This window comes from Molossus molossus, unplaced genomic scaffold (assembly GCF_014108415.1).
Source record: "Molossus molossus isolate mMolMol1 unplaced genomic scaffold, mMolMol1.p scaffold_m16_p_17, whole genome shotgun sequence".
Taxonomy (NCBI): domain Eukaryota; kingdom Metazoa; phylum Chordata; class Mammalia; order Chiroptera; family Molossidae; genus Molossus; species Molossus molossus.
In genome coordinates, this window is record NW_023425352.1 from 21,862,742 (window position 1) to 21,881,153 (window position 18,412).

General features: G+C 46.1%; 1 protein-coding gene across 1 annotated transcript; it reads left to right on the forward strand.

Annotated features, from left to right (window-relative positions):
• Positions 1-350: 350 nt before the first annotated feature.
• Positions 351-18,349, forward strand: ACTR1A (actin related protein 1A). Its single transcript, XM_036264802.1, has 11 exons — positions 351-481; positions 8,750-8,814; positions 10,160-10,235; positions 10,963-11,088; positions 12,148-12,272; positions 12,960-13,176; positions 13,858-13,950; positions 14,567-14,741; positions 14,845-14,906; positions 15,596-15,636; positions 15,729-18,349. Exons 1-11 carry the CDS (start codon positions 434-436, stop codon positions 15,829-15,831), a joined length of 1,131 nt encoding a protein of 376 aa, XP_036120695.1. The 5' UTR covers positions 351-433; the 3' UTR covers positions 15,832-18,349.
• Positions 18,350-18,412: the final 63 nt, after the last annotated feature.

Sequence of the window (18,412 nt, forward strand, 5' to 3'; positions counted from 1 at the left end):
GATTGCTGGGGGCGGGTTTGTGGAGGATGGTATAGGGATAAATGACTTGGAGTGGTGAATACACAATACAGTGTACAGATGATGTGTTGTAGAATTGTACATCGGAAACCTGTATACTTTTGTCACCTCAATAAATTAAAAGGGGAAAAAAAAAATCTTCGTCCTCCTCTATTTATCTACGGAGACTACAAAACCCAGGGTACTGTGCCTGGGGAAAGCGACGCCCAGTCTCTTAAAACTAGGCGTGGCTCGGAAACAGCCAGGACTTCTAATTACAGGTGCAAGGCATGCTGGGGGTTGTAGTTCCTCAGAGGTGAGGCCAGGCCGCTCCCTGGTCGCCCTGCACCGGCGACTAATCTGCGCATGCGTGTCAGTGGCTTTAGCAGCGGACCCGGCAGGCAGTTCCTTCCTCGGAGGGAGAGATTCCTCTGCCATGGAGTCCTACGATGTGATCGCCAACCAGCCTGTTGTGATCGACAATGTGAGTTGCATCTTTCCTATCTCTGGAGGGACTGACGCTCTCCTCCCCGAAGGGATCGCTTCCCGGTTGCAGCCTGGATCGCAGACTCTTTGTCAGTGGCCCGGCCTGTCAGGCGGGTTCAGCCGCCGCTGCCTCCGTCCTACCCCCTCTCCCCTATAATCCGCAGGCAGGGTGGCCGGCCGGCCAGCAATTATGGGATGGAGAGCTTTGGAGTGAATAAGGGGAAGACTTTATAGTCCGAGTGGGGTCCTTGGGCCCGTGGCTCGAGGGGCCTTAACCGCTCTGTGAGCTCCCGGCACCCTCCCTCCCCAGTTTCCGATAACTCTAGTGGCTGCTTTGGCTGTCTATCTTGACCGATGGCCCGCCTCTGAGCCTTGCCGGATGAGGGCTGCCTTCTGCAGTGATTGGCTTGCGCCTTTGCAGTTCTTCCCGGCCGCCTTAGTCTTTCTCCTCTCTAAGGGGCGGGGCGGTTCACGAGGGCAGTGGGGATTGGCTTCCGGAACTGTCAGTGGTGAGGGCCTGATGGGCTAGAGCCCGCCCGCGGTTGGAGAAGGGCTAAGTTTCCTTCGGTCGGGAGCTGGTCGGGAGCCGGCCGGGCGACTTGGCTGTGCCTTTGGGTGGGGCCCGAGAGTCTGGTACCGGAAATGACCATAGGATTTCATTTATTTCTGTGATTCTAAATTACAGCGTTAATAAAAGTTGAGACTAAAGGAGTGACAAAGCAAGCAACGTAGTTGCTGGTGAAAATAATAACATAGTATTTCCCAGGCTCTCTAGCGCTTATTCAGGGGTTTCACTTGCGTTCGAGTGTGATCCTCACAAAAACGGTGAATGGTTAAGGCAGGGAGTTTAATTCTCGTTTTATAAATAAGAAAACTGAAACGCGAAGAGGTAAAGTGAGCCCAAGGTCGCACAGTAGAGGTTCTCTAAGTCTAGTGCTTTATCCATTATTCCTCTTGCTAGTATCCCACAAAAATGTATAGTGACATATGTAATCTAAACACTGCTCTCATTTTGGGCAGAAAGGGACAATTGTAAAACAACTGCATTTCTGTATTCCACTGGAAGGTTTAGCCTCACCGAGACTGAGTGGCACCTTTTCTGTGTCCCCTGAGGCAAAACTGCTAATTCCTTCTGTCCTAAACTGACTGTAAAATCGCTCTGTTAATCCAGCCCTTGGGGATTTAGTCATGTTAGAAGGTCCTTTCATTTGCATTATCTCATTCAAGCTTCTGCTCTGGCAAGTATATGGGAATGACTATCCCCAGTTTATGCAGGAAAATGAGGCCTGGAGAGGTTAAATAACAATATTCAGACCACCAGGTTCTGAGTTGAGCCGAGAATAAAATTAAGATTGAGTTCCAAATTCCTCACTTTTTTTCAAGGAAAGGTGTTTTGTTGTTGTTAGTTTTCCTTCTCTCACACAATCCCTAGGGCTTGGCACTACTTAGTACTCAATAACTGTTTTTTCATTGCATTGATGGGTGGGTGGATGAATGACTGGATATCTCTATCATAGTAACAAAGATATTTCTAAATAAAGAAAGGATGGAGGACCCCTAGTTAGTTACTTCAGAGGGTTGAGTAGGACTCCTTGTTCTTGATGTTGGTTTTCAGAAAACACTACTATTTCTGTCTTTGGCCAGTTTGTGTGTGCTTCATCTGCCTTTCTCATAGTTTTAAAATAGAAAAAAATAATAGGAATTATCAATTTTCTTTTTTTCATCACCAATGTAGAAGATGCACTCTGTCCATCCCACCGGATCCTTTGCTTCTTGGATTGTTGGGCAGAAGTCCCATCACCAAGCTTTTTCTTTAATGTCACTAAAGCTAATAATGCTTCTTAGTTTTTCCTTTCTCTTTCTTGGTAGTATATTTGAAATGCATCAAAGCAGTGGTGCATTTTCAGTTTTAAGATTTAAAGAATTGACTTGTTTTTTTCTCTGGGAAAACATTTCCTTTGTTATGCCAATAATTCTGCCAAAAGGTGAAGTAGGAGAAACTTAATTTTCCCATTAGGATTTACAGAACATCTGCCACATTTTAGATTTGGGGCCTAAGAGAGTTCTCGCTGTTTGACATTTGGAGAGTTTTGTTTTACAGTGAAACATGGGTAAGAAACATCATTTGAAATATGTGAGCCAAGTTTGGCTGGTGTGGCTCAGTGGTTGAGCGTCAGTTGATGCACCAAGAGGTTGCCGTTTGATTCCCATTCAGGGCAAGTGCCCAGATTGTGGACTTGATCCCCAGTGGGGGGCATGCCGGAGGAGGCCAATCGATGTTCTCTCTCATTAATGTTTCGATCTCTCTCTTCCTCTCACTGTAAAAAAATTATAAAGAAATATGTTAGCCATCTTTATGAAAATAATGTGTTTCTAGCAGACTAACAGCTCCATAACTTATAGTGTTGCTACAATTTTATTTCTGGGCTAAGAAGAGGGTAATTAAAAGAAAGGAAAACAAAGTAGGGAAAAGAGGACAGAGCTTTATCATTGGTTCACAGCCTTACCCAGTATTAAGACAATTGTTGACCACTCTTTTCATCCTATTCTGGCACCAAACCAATTCATCAGAATTTAATGAGGAAAATGGAGGGGTACGCGTGTGGAGGTTGTGTGTGGGCTCATGCCTGCATATGCCTGTACTTTAATGACAACAATAAGTGGTAGATATTTTTTTTGGTAGGTTTATTTAATTAATTTATTTATTTTTAATCCTCACCTGAGGATATTTTTCTGTTTATCATCAGATACAGTGGGAGAGAGACACATCGACTGGTTGCCTCCCACACGACCTGACAAGGGCCGGGAACAAACCGCAACTGAGGTATGTGCCCTTGACCAGAATCGAACCCACAAATCATTGGTCTACAGACCGATGCTCTAACCACTGAGCTAAACCATCCAGGGTGGTATTTTTTTTTTATTATGTATATACTTTATTATCTATCTTCTACTAAAGTATAAGTACCCCCAAGATCAAGGATTGGGTTTTTCTTTCTTCATTCTTTCATTAGTATATCTCAAGTACTTTATAATTTATTTTATTTTATTGTTGACAGTATTGCAGATGTCCTCCAATTATCCCCCCTTTATCCCCCCTCCTAGCCCCTGCCCCCACCCAAGTCCTTCACCACACTATTGTCTGTGTCCATTGGTTATGCATATATCTATATAAGTTCTTTGGTTAATCTCTTCCTGTCACCCCCCCACCCCCCAATCCCTTCGAGATATATCACTCTGTTCTATGCCTCCCTGCCTCTGGACCTATTCTGTTCAGTGTGATAGATTTTTTTTTTCCTCACCAGAGGACATTTTTCCCTTTTTTTTGTTTTTTATTCAGATAGAGCGGGAGGGAGAGAGAGGAAGAGAGAGAGAAACATCGATGTGAAAGGGACATATCGAGTGCTGCCACCCGCATAACTCAGCCATGGCTAGGGACAAACTGCAACCGAAGTACATACCCTTAGCGGGAACCGAACCCGGGTCTCTCTGGACCACAGGCCAACACTCTAACTGATGAGTCAAACTGGCAAGGGCATAGATATTTTTAAAAATCAAACATAAGCCCGCCTGGTGTGGCTCAGTGGTTGAGTGTCGACCCATGCCAGGAGGTTACCCATCTGATTCCCGGTTGGGGCACATGACCAGGTTGTAGGCCAAATCCCCAGTGAGGGGGCATGCAGGAGGTGGCCAGTCGATGTTCTCTCTCATTGATGTTTCTATCTCTCTCTCCCTCTCCCTTCTTCTCTCTCTAAAATCAATAAAGAAAAAAATATTTTTTTCTCCCAGCATCTAGTATAAACCTTGTACATAAAGTACTAAAAACATGATTGATAAATAAAGGGAATCAATGAAATAGTAGCCCTGTATTTATAAACTGCTATAACTATGAAATGTAAGGTCTTATTTAATAAAATCAACATATGATATTAAGCTTAAATGAATAGGTGCTTGGGTTTTAAAGAAAAATAAAAAAATACAATCAGTTAAGAAAAAAATATTTTTTAATAAAATAAAATCCAAACATAAGTTATTCTTTCAAAAAGCATACAGTGCAACACAATACAATGCAATGTAATAAATACAATAGTAATACAAGAGGGGGGCAGGTCCCAGGCAACATTTTGAGGTCTAAAACACTTTTATGAGATTATTGTGTTTATTCCAAAGCTTGAGTCTTTGCTAAGATCTTCAAGGTTAAATTCTGTCCTGAAATAGATCAACTTTCTGGTCAATCTTAAAACTGTCTTTGTGACTATGGGGGCCTAAATGCAGGAGCAGTATCAGATCTTTACAAATTCATCAATAACATGAGTTTCACTGGTTTGGAGAATGTTATGCTGCTTCAGCCCCCTTTTTAAAAAATGAGAGACATTAAACATAAAGAAAAATTCAGAGAAGTACATAATGAACACCCACATAGCATGTGTCTACCACCCATATTTAATAAATGTTTATACTTGCCATATTTTCAGGAATGCAGGCCCAGTGTTGCCAGATCTGATTTTTTCAAGAGAAATTGAAATTTTATTTTATTTATTATTTTATCCTCACCTGAGGACATTTTTTCATTTTTTTGTTCAGATAGAGTGGGAGGAAGAGAGAGAGAGAGAAACATTGACATGAGAGAGACACATCGAGTGGTTGCCACCCACACAACCCAACCAGGGCCGGGGACAAACTGCAACCGAGGTACGTGCCCTTAGTGGGAACCGAACCCAGGTCTCTCTGGACCATAGGCCAACACTCTAACCACTGAGAAAAACGGGCCAGGGCGAGAAATCGAAATTTTAAATGTCATATGAGTTTTCAATTTTTTTTTTTTTTTTTATCCTCACCCGAGGACATTTTCCCATTTTTTTGTTCAGGTAGAGTGGGAGGAAGAGAGAGGAACAGAGAGAGAGAGAGAAGCATCGACGTGAAAGGAACACATCGAGTGGCTGCCACCCACACGACCGACCAGGGCCGGGGACAAACTGCAACCGAGGTACGTGCCCTTAGCGGGAACCGAACCCGGGTCTCTCAGGACCGCAGGCCGAAGCTCTAACCGCTGAGCCAAACCGGCCAGGGCTGAGTTTTCAATTTTTAACTGACAGAAGTTAATGTAAAAGTAGTTTGTGGTCTAGAGATACAGAAAGTATATTAGTGGTTGCCCAGGGCTGGGAGTAGTGGGTAGGATGGAGAGTGACTGCTAATGGGTACAGAGTTTCTTTTGGGGATAATGAAAAATTCTAAAATTAGATTGTGGTGATGATTGTACAACTCTGTAAATATACTGAGAACCACTGATTTATACACCTTAAATGGGTAAATTGAATTTTATCTCAATAAAGTTTTTTTGTTTTTTTTTAAGTACTTTGTAGGCTAAATATAATATGTTTTTGGGCCATATTGGGCCACCAATATCCTAGAATCTGAGGGTCCACCTCTCAACATCCTTTTCCCACTTGTAAAATGGGAGACAATTAGCATCTTCCCAGCATGTCCAGAATAATCAGGAGAGCTTAGGATAAAAGTTGCCCAAGCCATAAGGCCAAGAACCAGCAGGTAGTGGGAGCCTTGCTAAGGGATTTACTATTTGTTTGCTTGCAGCAGAAGGAGAATGAATGGTCAGAAGTGGCTGGCAACAGATCTGAGTCCTCAAAAATCAAATATTTAATGAGACTACTTTTTCAAGAAGCCTCTACAAGGCATTTGTTTACTTGGTTTTGCCACAGTGAATAACAGAGAGAGTGGCAGCCCATTTGCCAGGTGTACAGTTTCTAGTTATAAATACTGTTAAGAGAAATTGACATTACCTTTTTATAGGTAATAAAGAGATGGGCCATCCTGGTGCCTGACTCTGGCAACACAGAAGAAGGAAAACACCTTCCTCATCCCCACCCATTCTTCTCCCAACTGCTGACCTAGCGGGCCAACCCATGAGGCTTCAAGGACAAGCTGGGTCTGGTTCCTGGGTCTTGTGCATCATTTCCAACACCGCCTTGGCCTTTCCTGCACCACCTCTGCCTGGGGCCTCTGGCATTCTAGTTGCTCATTCAGGTTTCATATATTAGACATTATCTGCCAATCATTTGAGCTTTATTTTCATTTCAGTCAGCCAGCATCTGTTTGAGTACCCTGCACATGCCAGATACTGCTGATATGTAAAGGCTCTGACCTTGAGGAACTTGGGCTAAAAAGAGACAAAAATGGGAAGCATAAAGTCAAATAGAGAGCAGAATGAAATGCATCTACCTAGTCATACAGGTAATGGTGATTTTGTGAGATAATAGGAGGAGAATAATTAATTCTACCTAGAAACTGTTCTTCAGAAGGAAGGCAGTGAATTTGAACTGATAGTCTTGCTAGAAAGGACAGAGAGGTAGAAATGAACCTAACATCTTAATCTGCCTTGTCACTCAGCCTCTAGTCATTTTGCTAGTAAACTCAATCAAATATCCAAGAAAATATTTAGAGTCTGAAGTACAAGTCTCATCTTTACTCTTCTTGTTTTCAACTTGTGCCAGGAGATCCAACGAGTCTGTTGGTATCACCCAGATGAAGGCAATGAGCAATTATAGGAAGCTTGAGCTTACAGGCTCCCGGAGTTCTCTTGTACAGTGCTGTTCTCACTATCCATGCCGCTGTCCCAGAGCCCTGTGTTTGCAGTACGATAATTCTTCCTCCTTCCCAGTCTTTCAGCTCAGTGTATAGCTGCACCTTTTCCAGGCTTCTTGCTTTTCTGTGCAGGCCAGTGAGTTTGCACTTATCTCCCGTTTTCTCTTTTCTGTTGGCAGAGGTTCCTGCTGTCTTAGAGAACTGGTTTGCCCTGCTCAACTTACTGCTTTCCCTGTCCTTCAACCACTTCTTTTTTTTATTTTATTTTTATTTTCTTTATTGATTTTAGAGAGAGAGAGAGATAGAAACATCAATGAGAGAGAACATCAATTGGCTGCCTTCTGCTTGCCCCACTGGGGATTGGGCCCACCACCTGGGCATGTGCCTTGACTAGGAATCGAACTGGCAATCTCTTGGTGAATGGGTCGACGCTTAACCATTGAGCCACACCAGCCAGGCTAACCACTTCTTCCTTCCTTCCTGTGTTGCCAGAGCCAGGCACCAGGATGGCTCATCTCAACCCCTTTTCCCATACAAGAGCAGGAATAAGACACAGGGAAGGAACCAGGGGTGTTGCTGGGAAGCCTTTGGTGCAAAGATAATCATGGTATTTAGTGTCTCCTAATATGTTTACAGCTTGCTATGGGGGTTCTGGAAATATCACACTCTGCCCCAGGAGAAGTGGTTGGCAGGCAGTAGGAAAAGGTTTGCCCCAATTAGCTGTAAACTGTGGTGGGCTGGACGGACGAGGGTATCAGCAGTGGTGGCAAAAGGGTTAAGAAGGAAGAGAACAGGTTTTATCTTCTTCAATAGCTGCCCTGCATGGAGTTAGTATCTGTGTATAGAGTCCGTGTTTACTTTGGTTGGGCCCAGGGTGGTATCAGAGATGCTGGTGGGAGCCCCACCCAACATACCAAGTATTGGAGCAGCAGGGTTGTAATGTTGGGTCTCTTCTCTTCTCAGACAATGCTTTAGGGTTTCCCTGATCCTTGTCATCAGGAGACCTATGAGTTAAACAAAACATAATAGAAAAAAAACAAAACAATAACCACAAACCCCCTACAAAGCAGAGTGTCTGCTCCTACAGTAAGAAGATAGTGTGTGTTCCTGGGCAGATGTCCCATGGTGGTATAACTGAAAGAATCATGCACTCTTCCCACCTTGTTTGTGTTCTTGAACTTGGCTGCTTTGGTGCTTCTAGCAACTTTACTCTTTTCTCCTCAGGTTTTCTCTTTGTTAATATTTTGGTGAGGGGATGTGTCAAACCATTTAATTGAGGGCCTTTAGAGGAGGGTCGAAGTGCTGGGAGGACAGTGAGATCTGATGTTCTGGGCCCGGCCAGGATCTCCCCAGCTTCACGGCCGCCAAAAAGCTATTAGTATTATTTAGAATGCCAAAAGTAAAACATGTTCAATGTAGAAAAGTCAGAGAACACAGAAAAATCAAATAATAGTTTAAGTATACAGTGAAAGTTCTCACCCTTCTCAGTCCCACTTCCTTCCCTGTGGCATGAATTCACCATACAAGTGCTTATATAAATAAATATATTACATGCAACTATAAAGTCTCTCTCTTTTTAAATAAAAATGGAACCATATACATATTGTATGATATAATCTCCTCTTATTTTTGTGATATTCCTAACTTTTCTCTCCTCTCTCCTCAGGGATCTGGTGTGATTAAAGCTGGTTTTGCTGGTGATCAGATCCCCAAATACTGCTTTCCAAACTAGTAAGTTATTCTGTAGCTTCGTCAGAAACTTGAGAAGCTTGTTTGCTTTGTTACTGGCTCAGTCCTCCATCTTTTAGGGAGAAGGGATCTGTCATTCAGGTCAGCCTTGTATCAAAACAATAAGCAAAAGACAGGAGCTGGCTTTTGGAAACAATTGCCTACATGGTACAATTTGATAGGCATTGGCAAGAGACCTCTTTTTTTTTATCCTCTCCTGGGGACATTTTTACATTTATCTTGAGATTGGGAAGGAGAGAGGGAGGAAGAGAGAGAGAGAGACATCAATGTGAGAGAGACACATCAAGTGGTCACCACCCATACAACCCCAACTGGGGCCGGGACAAACTGCAACTGAGGTATGTGCCCTTAGCGGGAATCAAACCGGGGTCTCTCTGGTCCGTGGGCCAACATTCTAACTGCTGAGCCAAACCAGCCAGGGCAAGAGACCCCTTTTTAAAATTTTATTTTATCTGATGCCAAAAATGTTCTCATCAGTAACTCATTGCTTTGAGTGACTGCCTCTTCATGAAGCGCTCTTTCTAAAAAATCACCTATCTCCCAAGATGGGGTTTAACCATTAAACCATACCTACCATCTTAGTGAAGATGAGTTCTCAGCACTTTCCTCCTAAGGCAAAGAGACTGGAGGCAGTAGAAGGGCATGGGTGCCTGGGAAAGGAGCTTAGAGCAGGAGAAAAAGAGAGAAGAAGGCCATCTGCCCTAGCCAGGTAGCTTGGTGGTCTAGAGTGTCGACCCATGCACCAAAAGCTTATATGTTCCATCCCCGGTCCAGGTGCATTTGGGAGGCAACTGATCGATATCTCTCACATCAGTGTTTCTCTCTCTCTCTCAAAAAATAAAACATATCCTTGGGTAAGGATTAAAAAAATAAAGAAAGAAAGAAGGCCATCTGTTACTGTTACAACAGCACAGTTTTACTTAGTAGAAGGCCTGGACAGGGGGCTAAGGAGACTAAATCTTTTGAGTTAACCATTCATTTAGAAATTGTTGTTTCCTTGTCTCTCTTGGTCTGCACATACATCGAGGAACTAGAAGAACTAGAGGTATTGAATCCTCTAAAATTTGTTTTAATAACTTATAAAAGAATATAAATATAATAATAATATACGAATAACTTAATACATTGTCAATGTAGAAATTGTGGGAAGTGCAGAAAAGGAAAAAAAACAAAAATCAAAATCAACTGTAACCTCACTCCTTAAAGATAATCACAGTAGGATTGAATATATTTCTTCCTAAGTATGTGCCTCTATACATCCTTCCTGTGTTCTGCTCTGCGTTCTGGTGAAATGAAAAGTGATGGTCCTCCCCACTCTCTTTTGTAGTGTGGGCAGACCCAAGCACGTCCGTGTCATGGCAGGAGCCCTCGAAGGTGACATCTTCATTGGCCCCAAAGCTGAGGTAATTCTCAGTCCTCAAGCCAACAGAGGACCTTCTTTAGTCCCCACTTGGACAGTGTCCCAGCAGTGGGACATAGCCATGTATAAAATCTCTCCTTTGTTTTTTTCATCCTAGGCCTCATCAGTGTATTTCTGCCAGGAACAGCTCTGGTTTTGGAAAGAAAATATCAAACCCTAATTTGGGGAACAGAGAGCAGTCTAGGAAACAGGGCTCTGCCTTCCTTCCTTTTGTATTCTGTCACTACAGTGCCAATGATCAAATTGACTGGCTTGGTCATTTTTTGGCAAAAGGGATTGGGGATAGGTCCTGGCTGGGGTACTCTGGGGATGAGTTAATTAGCACAGTTTGGCAGAGCCCTCAGGCAGCCTCTGGAAGCAGAACAACAGAATCATAGTTGCCAGCCTTGGCTCCAAGTGCTGAGGCCCAGAGATGGGAGCCAGGAGATTATGTCCTGGGATTAGACAGTGAAGAGGGTATCTCCTGTCACTTGCCCTAAGGGCACCTAATGGCCCATGGAAATGCAGAAGCCTTCTACTTTGCCCGCTGATTAGGCAGTGAGAGCAGTTTGCAGATGCATAATGGGAGACTTTGAGAATGAATGGGTGCCCACCCTTAGCCCTGGGTAAGGACTGTGAGGTGAGAACTCCCAGTCCTGGAAGAGCAGGGTCCACCAGTCAGCTCAGCTGAGAGACTGGCTGCTGCTGTAAGTCCTGCTCTCTGCCCCCAGGAGCACCGAGGGCTGCTCTCCATCCGGTACCCTATGGAGCATGGCATTGTCAAGGACTGGAACGACATGGAGCGCATCTGGCAATATGTCTATTCTAAGGACCAGCTGCAGACTTTCTCAGAGGAGGTGAGAGTCTTGTGTACAGGGCAGCCCTGCGTGGTGTGCAGAGCTGGTCAGAACCCCTACCCCAGAGATGAGGAAGATGACAATAACTGCCAAGAGTATCTGAGTCATAACTGTGTGCCAGGCACCACACCTTGTGCTTTTTAGACATGTTTGCATTTAATCTTCACACCGTTTCTATGAGATGTAAGTAGTATTATCCTTAGTTTACAAACAAGGGAACAAGTTCAAAGAAGCCAAGTAGTGTTTCCAAGATCACTTAGTGAATAAAGTAAAGCTGGGATTCAAACCTACATCTTTCAGACTTCAGAGCCTATGCTCTTTAACTTCTAAGGAGAACTCTCCACTCAGAAACACCAAGGAACGTGCACACTAGGTGTATCAGAATTTCCACGGAAGGGATATGTTCTAGTTTTTTTTTGTTTGTTTGTTTTTATCCTCACCCGAGGACATTTTTTCGTTTTTTGTTCATATAGAGTGGGAGGGAGGGAGAGGAAGAGAGAGAAACATCAACGTAAAAGGGACACATTGAGTGGTTGCCACCTGCACGACCCAACCAGGGCTGGGGACAAACTGCAATCGAGGTACGTGCCATTAGCGGGAACCGAACCCAGGTCTCTGGACCGCAGGCCGATGCTCTAACTGCTGAGCCAAACCGGCCAGGGCTGTTCTAGTTTTTAAAAGTACATTCAATATTGGAATTTAATTTTCTGTTTTGAAAAAAATTTTAAACTATTATTATCATAATAATTCTAAGACTTTATTACAAAATCTTGACAATTGGAGATATGTAGTACATATAGAGATCTATATAAAAATGTTAGAAGAAAATGAGGGGAATAAAGGGGTGGCGGTAAGGACAGAATGAAACTTTAAAAGGGGCATGATTTTGGAAAGTTAAGAAACTGACTCAGGCAGGGGTGATAGACTCAGCTTGCCTTTTTTGGAGGGAGACCAACCATGAATGTCCCCTGGCCAGCCACACACAGGCTTCTCCCCCAGTGCTAATGAGGGGTGGGAATCTGGCCTCACCCTGATTGCTGTCTGGGCATTTTTCACCAGCATCCTGTGCTCCTGACAGAGGCTCCTTTAAACCCACGGAAAAACCGAGAACGAGCTGCTGAAGTTTTCTTTGAGACCTTCAATGTGCCAGCCCTTTTCATCTCCATGCAAGCTGTGCTCAGCCTGTGAGTAGCAGCCTGGCTGGCTAGCCTGGCCCCTCGAGGGGAAAGCAGTCCTTTGGCATTCCTATAGGGCAAAGTACCAGCTCAAATAAGCTGCCATTTTAGAGTTTGCTAGCTTCATTTCACCACCATTCACACCAGTCCTTGTCCTCCGAACACAAATGCAGAGTGTCAGTTGCTATTCATCAAACATTGTGAGGTATTTCTCCTCATACCACAGAAATGTATGTCTTTCCCCTTGTCTCTACCAAAAGAGAAAAAACTAGACCTAGAGAGTCATATGGGGGAAAACTAGTTTTTTTGTGGAAGTGAAAATATTCTTATTTTCCTTACTCATTTACTTTTCCTGCCTAGTCCCTGTAGGCATTTGAGTTTTTTCCTCTTGTCTAGAGAGTGAAAACTGCCTCTCAGGCTGGGTCCTTGAAATGGTTTTAGTCCAGGCCATCTCTTGAGATGGGAAGGCCTGCTTTTTTGGGAGTGGGAAGGGAGCTTGGAGAGGTTCAGCGCTTGTCATTCAGATTTTTCGAGGCTTGCTTCCGTGCTTAGGTGTCCTTAGTACTCAGTCTAGTCTCAGGCCCCTGAAGAAAAGCAGGCCCCAGCTTTAATTTTGACACTGAACTCTAAAGGAAGTGAGTTTTTTCCTAGAGTGAGGAGGCAGGGGTTAGTGATGGTTTGCCCCCTTTGTTTCAGTTATGCCACAGGCAGGACCACAGGTGTGGTTCTGGATTCTGGGGATGGCGTCACCCATGCTGTGCCCATTTATGAGGGCTTTGCCATGCCTCACTCAATCATGCGCATCGACATCGCTGGCCGAGATGTCTCTCGCTTCCTTCGCCTCTACCTGCGTAAGGAGGGCTATGATTTCCACTCATCCTCGGAGTTTGAGATTGTCAAGGCCATAAAAGAAGTGAGTGCTGTCCCCTGGGCCCAGGGATGGGATAGGGTATGGGAACAGAGCATCGAGGACCTCCATGACCTAGAGTGAAAAGAGGTGAAGCTCCTGTCCTAGGAGTCTGGGTCAGGCATCCTGGCAGCTGTAAGATCTCCAGCTGGGCCCCCTCCCACTAACAGACTCACCTTCCCAAAGAGCTACCTTCTTGTAGGGGAAAGGGAACTGTTTCTATTTCTTAAGCTGAGTGATGGGTACACTAGTGATCATTAGGTTTTTCATACCTTATGTACAAATTGCATATGTTCTTTCACATCCTTGAGGAATTCAAAATACATTTTTCTTTCTAAGTAAACTGAATCCTCCTGTCACCTGTGGCAGTAGGGTAACCTCTGAGTAGGTAGTGGGACCCAGAACCATATGAGCAGAAGAAAGATGCCTGAGCCTGGACTAAAATTAGTTTGTGGTCTCAGATCCAGAGAGCCACGTTAACACACTTGCCCACCAGGAAAGTGGAATAGGTGGGAACTCATATCCTAAATGCCAGCCAGTGAATGCCGACAGAAATCTCCCGCTCCTGCTTTAGGGCAGCAGCTCTAACGACCATTAGGGCAGTCATGGGATGGGCAGGTTTCTGGGGGACTTTGACCTGGTAGGTGCCAGGTGTCCTACTTGCCTGACTCATGCTTGGTTCTGCAGAGAGCCTGCTACCTATCTATAAACCCCCAGAAGGACGAGACACTAGAGACGGAGAAGGCTCAGTACTACCTGCCCGATGGCAGCACCATTGAGGTAGGTGACTGGACTGTTCCCCTCAGTGCCCTCAAGCCCCCAGAAGCTCTGGGCCCAAACAACTCCCCATGGGAAGGCTGGAGTCAGATGTACCAGTCCTTTCCCAGTCCCTGCCTGGGGCAGTAGAGCTCTTAAGCAGCACCTTCTCCTGCCCAGTGAGGTGTGCCAGGGATTTTGCTTCTCTTGTATGGAGGAAAGGGGTCACCAGAGGCATGTTCCTAGGTCAGGATAGGGTTGGGAAGGGGGGTGGTTAGTGCTGTCCTTAACCACTTGAGCACAGCATAGGCTGAGTTGCCTTTCCCCAGACCTCCATTGATAGAAAGAGGTTTCCATGATGAATGAATCCATGTATTAATGCTAGAGGTCTCTTGGCTGGGAAATGCCAGAGCTAAGATTAAGCATAGGCTCTTCCTTTCGTTTCCTGGGAGCCCTGTTTCTTTTTGTTCCCTATTTGTTCCCAGGAGCCCTATCTTTGTTCCTGGAGGCCCTTGACATCTGAGGTCTTTCCTAAGCCACCTGGTTACTAAGAGGTGGGCACAGGGATCGTTTCCATCCCTATTCCCAAAGGAACCTCGGCCCCAGCCCCATCCTCTGAAGCTTGCCCTCCACCCTGCAGATTGGTCCTTCCCGATTCCGGGCACCTGAGCTTCTGTTCAGGCCAGACCTGATTGGCGAGGAGAGTGAAGGCATCCATGAGGTGCTGGTGTTTGCCATCCAGAAGTCTGACATGGATCTGAGGCGCACGCTTTTCTCTAACATTGTCCTCTCAGGAGGCTCCACCCTGTTCAAAGGTTGGTCCTTGCTCTTGGAGCCCTTCCCAAGGAAGCTTCCAGATCCTGCTAGGCCTAAATGGCCAGAGGACTGATTTGAGATTCTCCTTTCCTGCCCATTCAGGTTTTGGTGACAGGCTACTGAGTGAAGTGAAGAAACTGGCTCCGAAAGATGTGAAGATCAGGGTAGGAACATGGTGTGGGCTAGGGCTGCGTGGAACTGGGCCTCCAAGGGTCCGAAGTGCCATCTGGTGTGGCCTCCTTTCCAGCTCTACCCAAGCTTTTCAGGCAGCCAGGGCTCTACAGGTGCCGCCAGATGGCTCCCACTTCCACACTGACCCTGAGGTCAGCCAGAGTGGAAGACCCTTTCCCATTCCATCTTCACAAAAGGGGGACAGTTCTAGTACCCAGATGTGGTGGCAGGGTGCTAGGCTGAGGGCCCCACGTGTGGTCTTTCAGGTAAACTATATCATTGATAGGAGCTTGACTTTTGCTACTACCCTCTGATACATCTTAGCGGCTGCTGAGGGGAGCTAGCCTGCCTGAAAAAGGAGGGATTCTAAGTGAAGGAGTATGGTTCCTGCCATGGGGGTCTGCTTCCCACTGACCCCCAACAGAGCCAAACCTTGCCCCCAGATAGATACAGCCTTTCTGGAAATTGTACTTAGGGTTGCTGGAAACCTGCTTCTCAAGATGAGTGTCAGGCTAGCCACAGCACCCCAGAGGCCTCAGGGTCCAGCAGGGACATAACTTTGTTGTGTGAAATGCATCCACTGCCTTGGGTGGAGAGAACTGGTCATAAAGAGGAGAGTTGGAAGGGGAAGTGAGAGGGGAAATGAAATGTCTCAGATTCCTCTTTCCACTCACCCTTGCAGATATCTGCACCTCAGGAGAGACTGTATTCCACGTGGATTGGGTGAGTAGTTCTTCTGGGAATGAGAGTGGAACAGAAAGTGAAGCCCCACGCTCTCTTTCTCACAATGTTCCTTTGGATTCCCTCTACTCCAGGGGCTCTATCCTCGCCTCCCTGGACACCTTTAAGAAGATGTGGGTCTCCAAGAAGGAATACGAGGAAGACGGTGCCCGATCCATCCACAGGAAAACCTTCTAATGCTGGGACATCATATTCACCTTCTCTGAAGTTAACTCCACTTTAAAACTCGCTTTCTTGAGTTGGAGTGTTTGCAAGGAACTGCCTGTGTGTGTGAGTGTGTGTGTGGGTACAAGTATGTGCACCTATGCGAGTGCCCTGTGGCCTAGGGATCCCAGGGTCCAGAAAGGACGATGAACTACCCACGATGGTGATAGCCTGAGGCCTGGGGTTGACCACTAACTGGCCCCTGACAGGGAAGAATGCTGGCAGAGAGCCCCACTCCTTCATCTGCTGGGCCTCTGTCTGGCTGTGTGGAACTGTGTTTACTACCATAGGGACACAGAGGGAGGTAGATCTAACCCCCGGGAGACCTTGCTGCCGCCCATCCTACACTGGCAGAGCTTCGTCCTTACCCCACCCCCAGTGTGCCCTGAGGCCCAAGGCAGCTGCTGCCTTCCTTGCTCATCATTCTGTTTTTGATGCCTCTTGATCATGGACTGAGGCCACATGGTTGAGCTCTGTCTGGTTTTGATTGTAGTTTGGGTTTGGAAGGCTGGAAAGGCTGTTACTGAGACTCCAGGGTCAGGAGAGGGCAGGATGTTCTTAACTTTACCTGGGGGCCAGAACCACACTGGGCATTTGAGGACGGCAGGAATAGTGCTACTTCTGATTGGCAGCAGAGTTAACGTTCCAATCCCAATCCCCCATCCAGGGGGTCTCAGGAGAGTTTAAGGAACCTGTTGGCTCCAGGCTCTGTTACTTTTCATCCATCCTTGGGCAATGCCATCTTCAAACAGTTTTATTTATTGAAGTGTTTGTTCAATATGGGAACTGGAGAGAGGGAGCTCATTGCCTCCTGCCCACCAGTCACCCTGTTCACACTAATGTTTACAGCACCTAAGTTTAACGTAGCCTCTAGGGTCCCACCACTCCCTGCTAAGGGTGAACTGACAGTATCCATAGGTTGAGGCCATTTGGGATCTGAGGCTACACTCCAAGTCACTCCCACCAGCCTCTTTCTTTCTCCCTCTTCTACTTGCTCACTGCCCTGGAATCAGTAGGCTGGTTGCTGGTTGGATTTTCTGAAACAGGCAGTAGAATCACTTTTTGGCAGAAGCCCTAGCAAAGGAGGGGTGTTGGGGATCTAGCTCCCTTGGGATTGGAGAAAGGGCCGCAATTAACCACATTGCCTTTTCCCACTCTAGCTGACCTGAGGCGCTAGGTTGTAGAGATGAGAAGGGCCCCTCTGAGCTGATTTTGTGCCATTATTGACTTTGGACTTGTTTAGTGAGAGAGGGTGGAGGCCAGATCCAGGTGCCAGGAGCGGGTGGGCTCAGGCTTATCTCTGGTCCAGTGGGGCCAGGCACCTACCCTGGACTGGGCTGGCCTAGCAGTGGTCCAAAGACCCTTCAGCCCAGACGGTACAAAGCTGGGGCTAGCAAATGTTCACTGGCACCCTCACCTGACCAAGACCTGCCCCAATCCCAGATTCAGGCAGTATTCCCCCCATGCCGTCCAACAACCAAAGGCTCTGCTAAGTGTGGGCCACAGCAGCAGGTGTGTGTGAAAGCGATGTGGCAACCCGCGGACTACAGTGTGCTTAACCAGCTCACCTCCCTTCTCTTAGCCCAAACCTGTCCCTCGCACAGCCTCGCACAAACCACGTTGCCTGGTGGGGCCCAGTGTACTTAAATAAAGTCCTTCCAATAGACACGGTAGCTGGGCCTCTGTCTGTAGTCAGTGCTGGGTGGGAAGAGGAAGGAGCTGTGGGCCCTGAATCTGAGGTGGTGACTGGGCCTAGTCCATCCTCTAGAGGGCACTGTTGCACCAGCCAGACTAGGCCAGCCTTAGAGCAAGTGCCAGCCCATGGGTGAGATTCCACCCAAAAGAAGGGAGCAGCATTTGACATCCCTGAAGTCAGAGGCTCTCAAAAATTTCATGTGTATAAGAAGCTCAAGAGCTTATTAAAATGAATTTCCTGGGGCCCATGCTCAGATATTCTGATTAATCAGTTCTCCATTTTAAACCTATATATTTGGTTGGGTGGGGAGGGAGATTGCCAGGCACTTTACAAGTGTTCACCCATTTGGCCCAACAACCCTACACAGTGTATTTCTGTTATCCACTTTAGAGTTGAGGAAATAGAGCCACAGAGAGAGCACGTAATTTCCCAAAGTTCTGCCCTTTATTAGCTAGGATTTGAACGCAGGCAATGTGGCCCTAGAGCCTAAGTTCTTAGACACTATGCAGATCCCTCAACAAACCATTGGCCTAGAGCAGGAGTTCTCAAAGTTTTGCTCCCCGTATACATTTTCCAATGCCTGGAAACATTTGGTTGTCACAACAGGGGAGGAAGGAGCTGCTATTGTCATCTAAGCAGAAGCCAGGGGTGCCAAGGCTGAGAAACTCTGGCTTAGAGCAGAGGTAAAATCACCATAGAGCTTTTCAAAACTCCAGTGCCCAAGTCGTACCCCAGACACATGGAAGCAGAACCTTGGGGAACAGAACTCAGATGTCACCTTTTTTTTTTTTTAATCCTCACCTAAGGACATTTTTTCATTTTTTGTTCAGATAGAGCAGGAGGGGGAGCGAGGGAGAG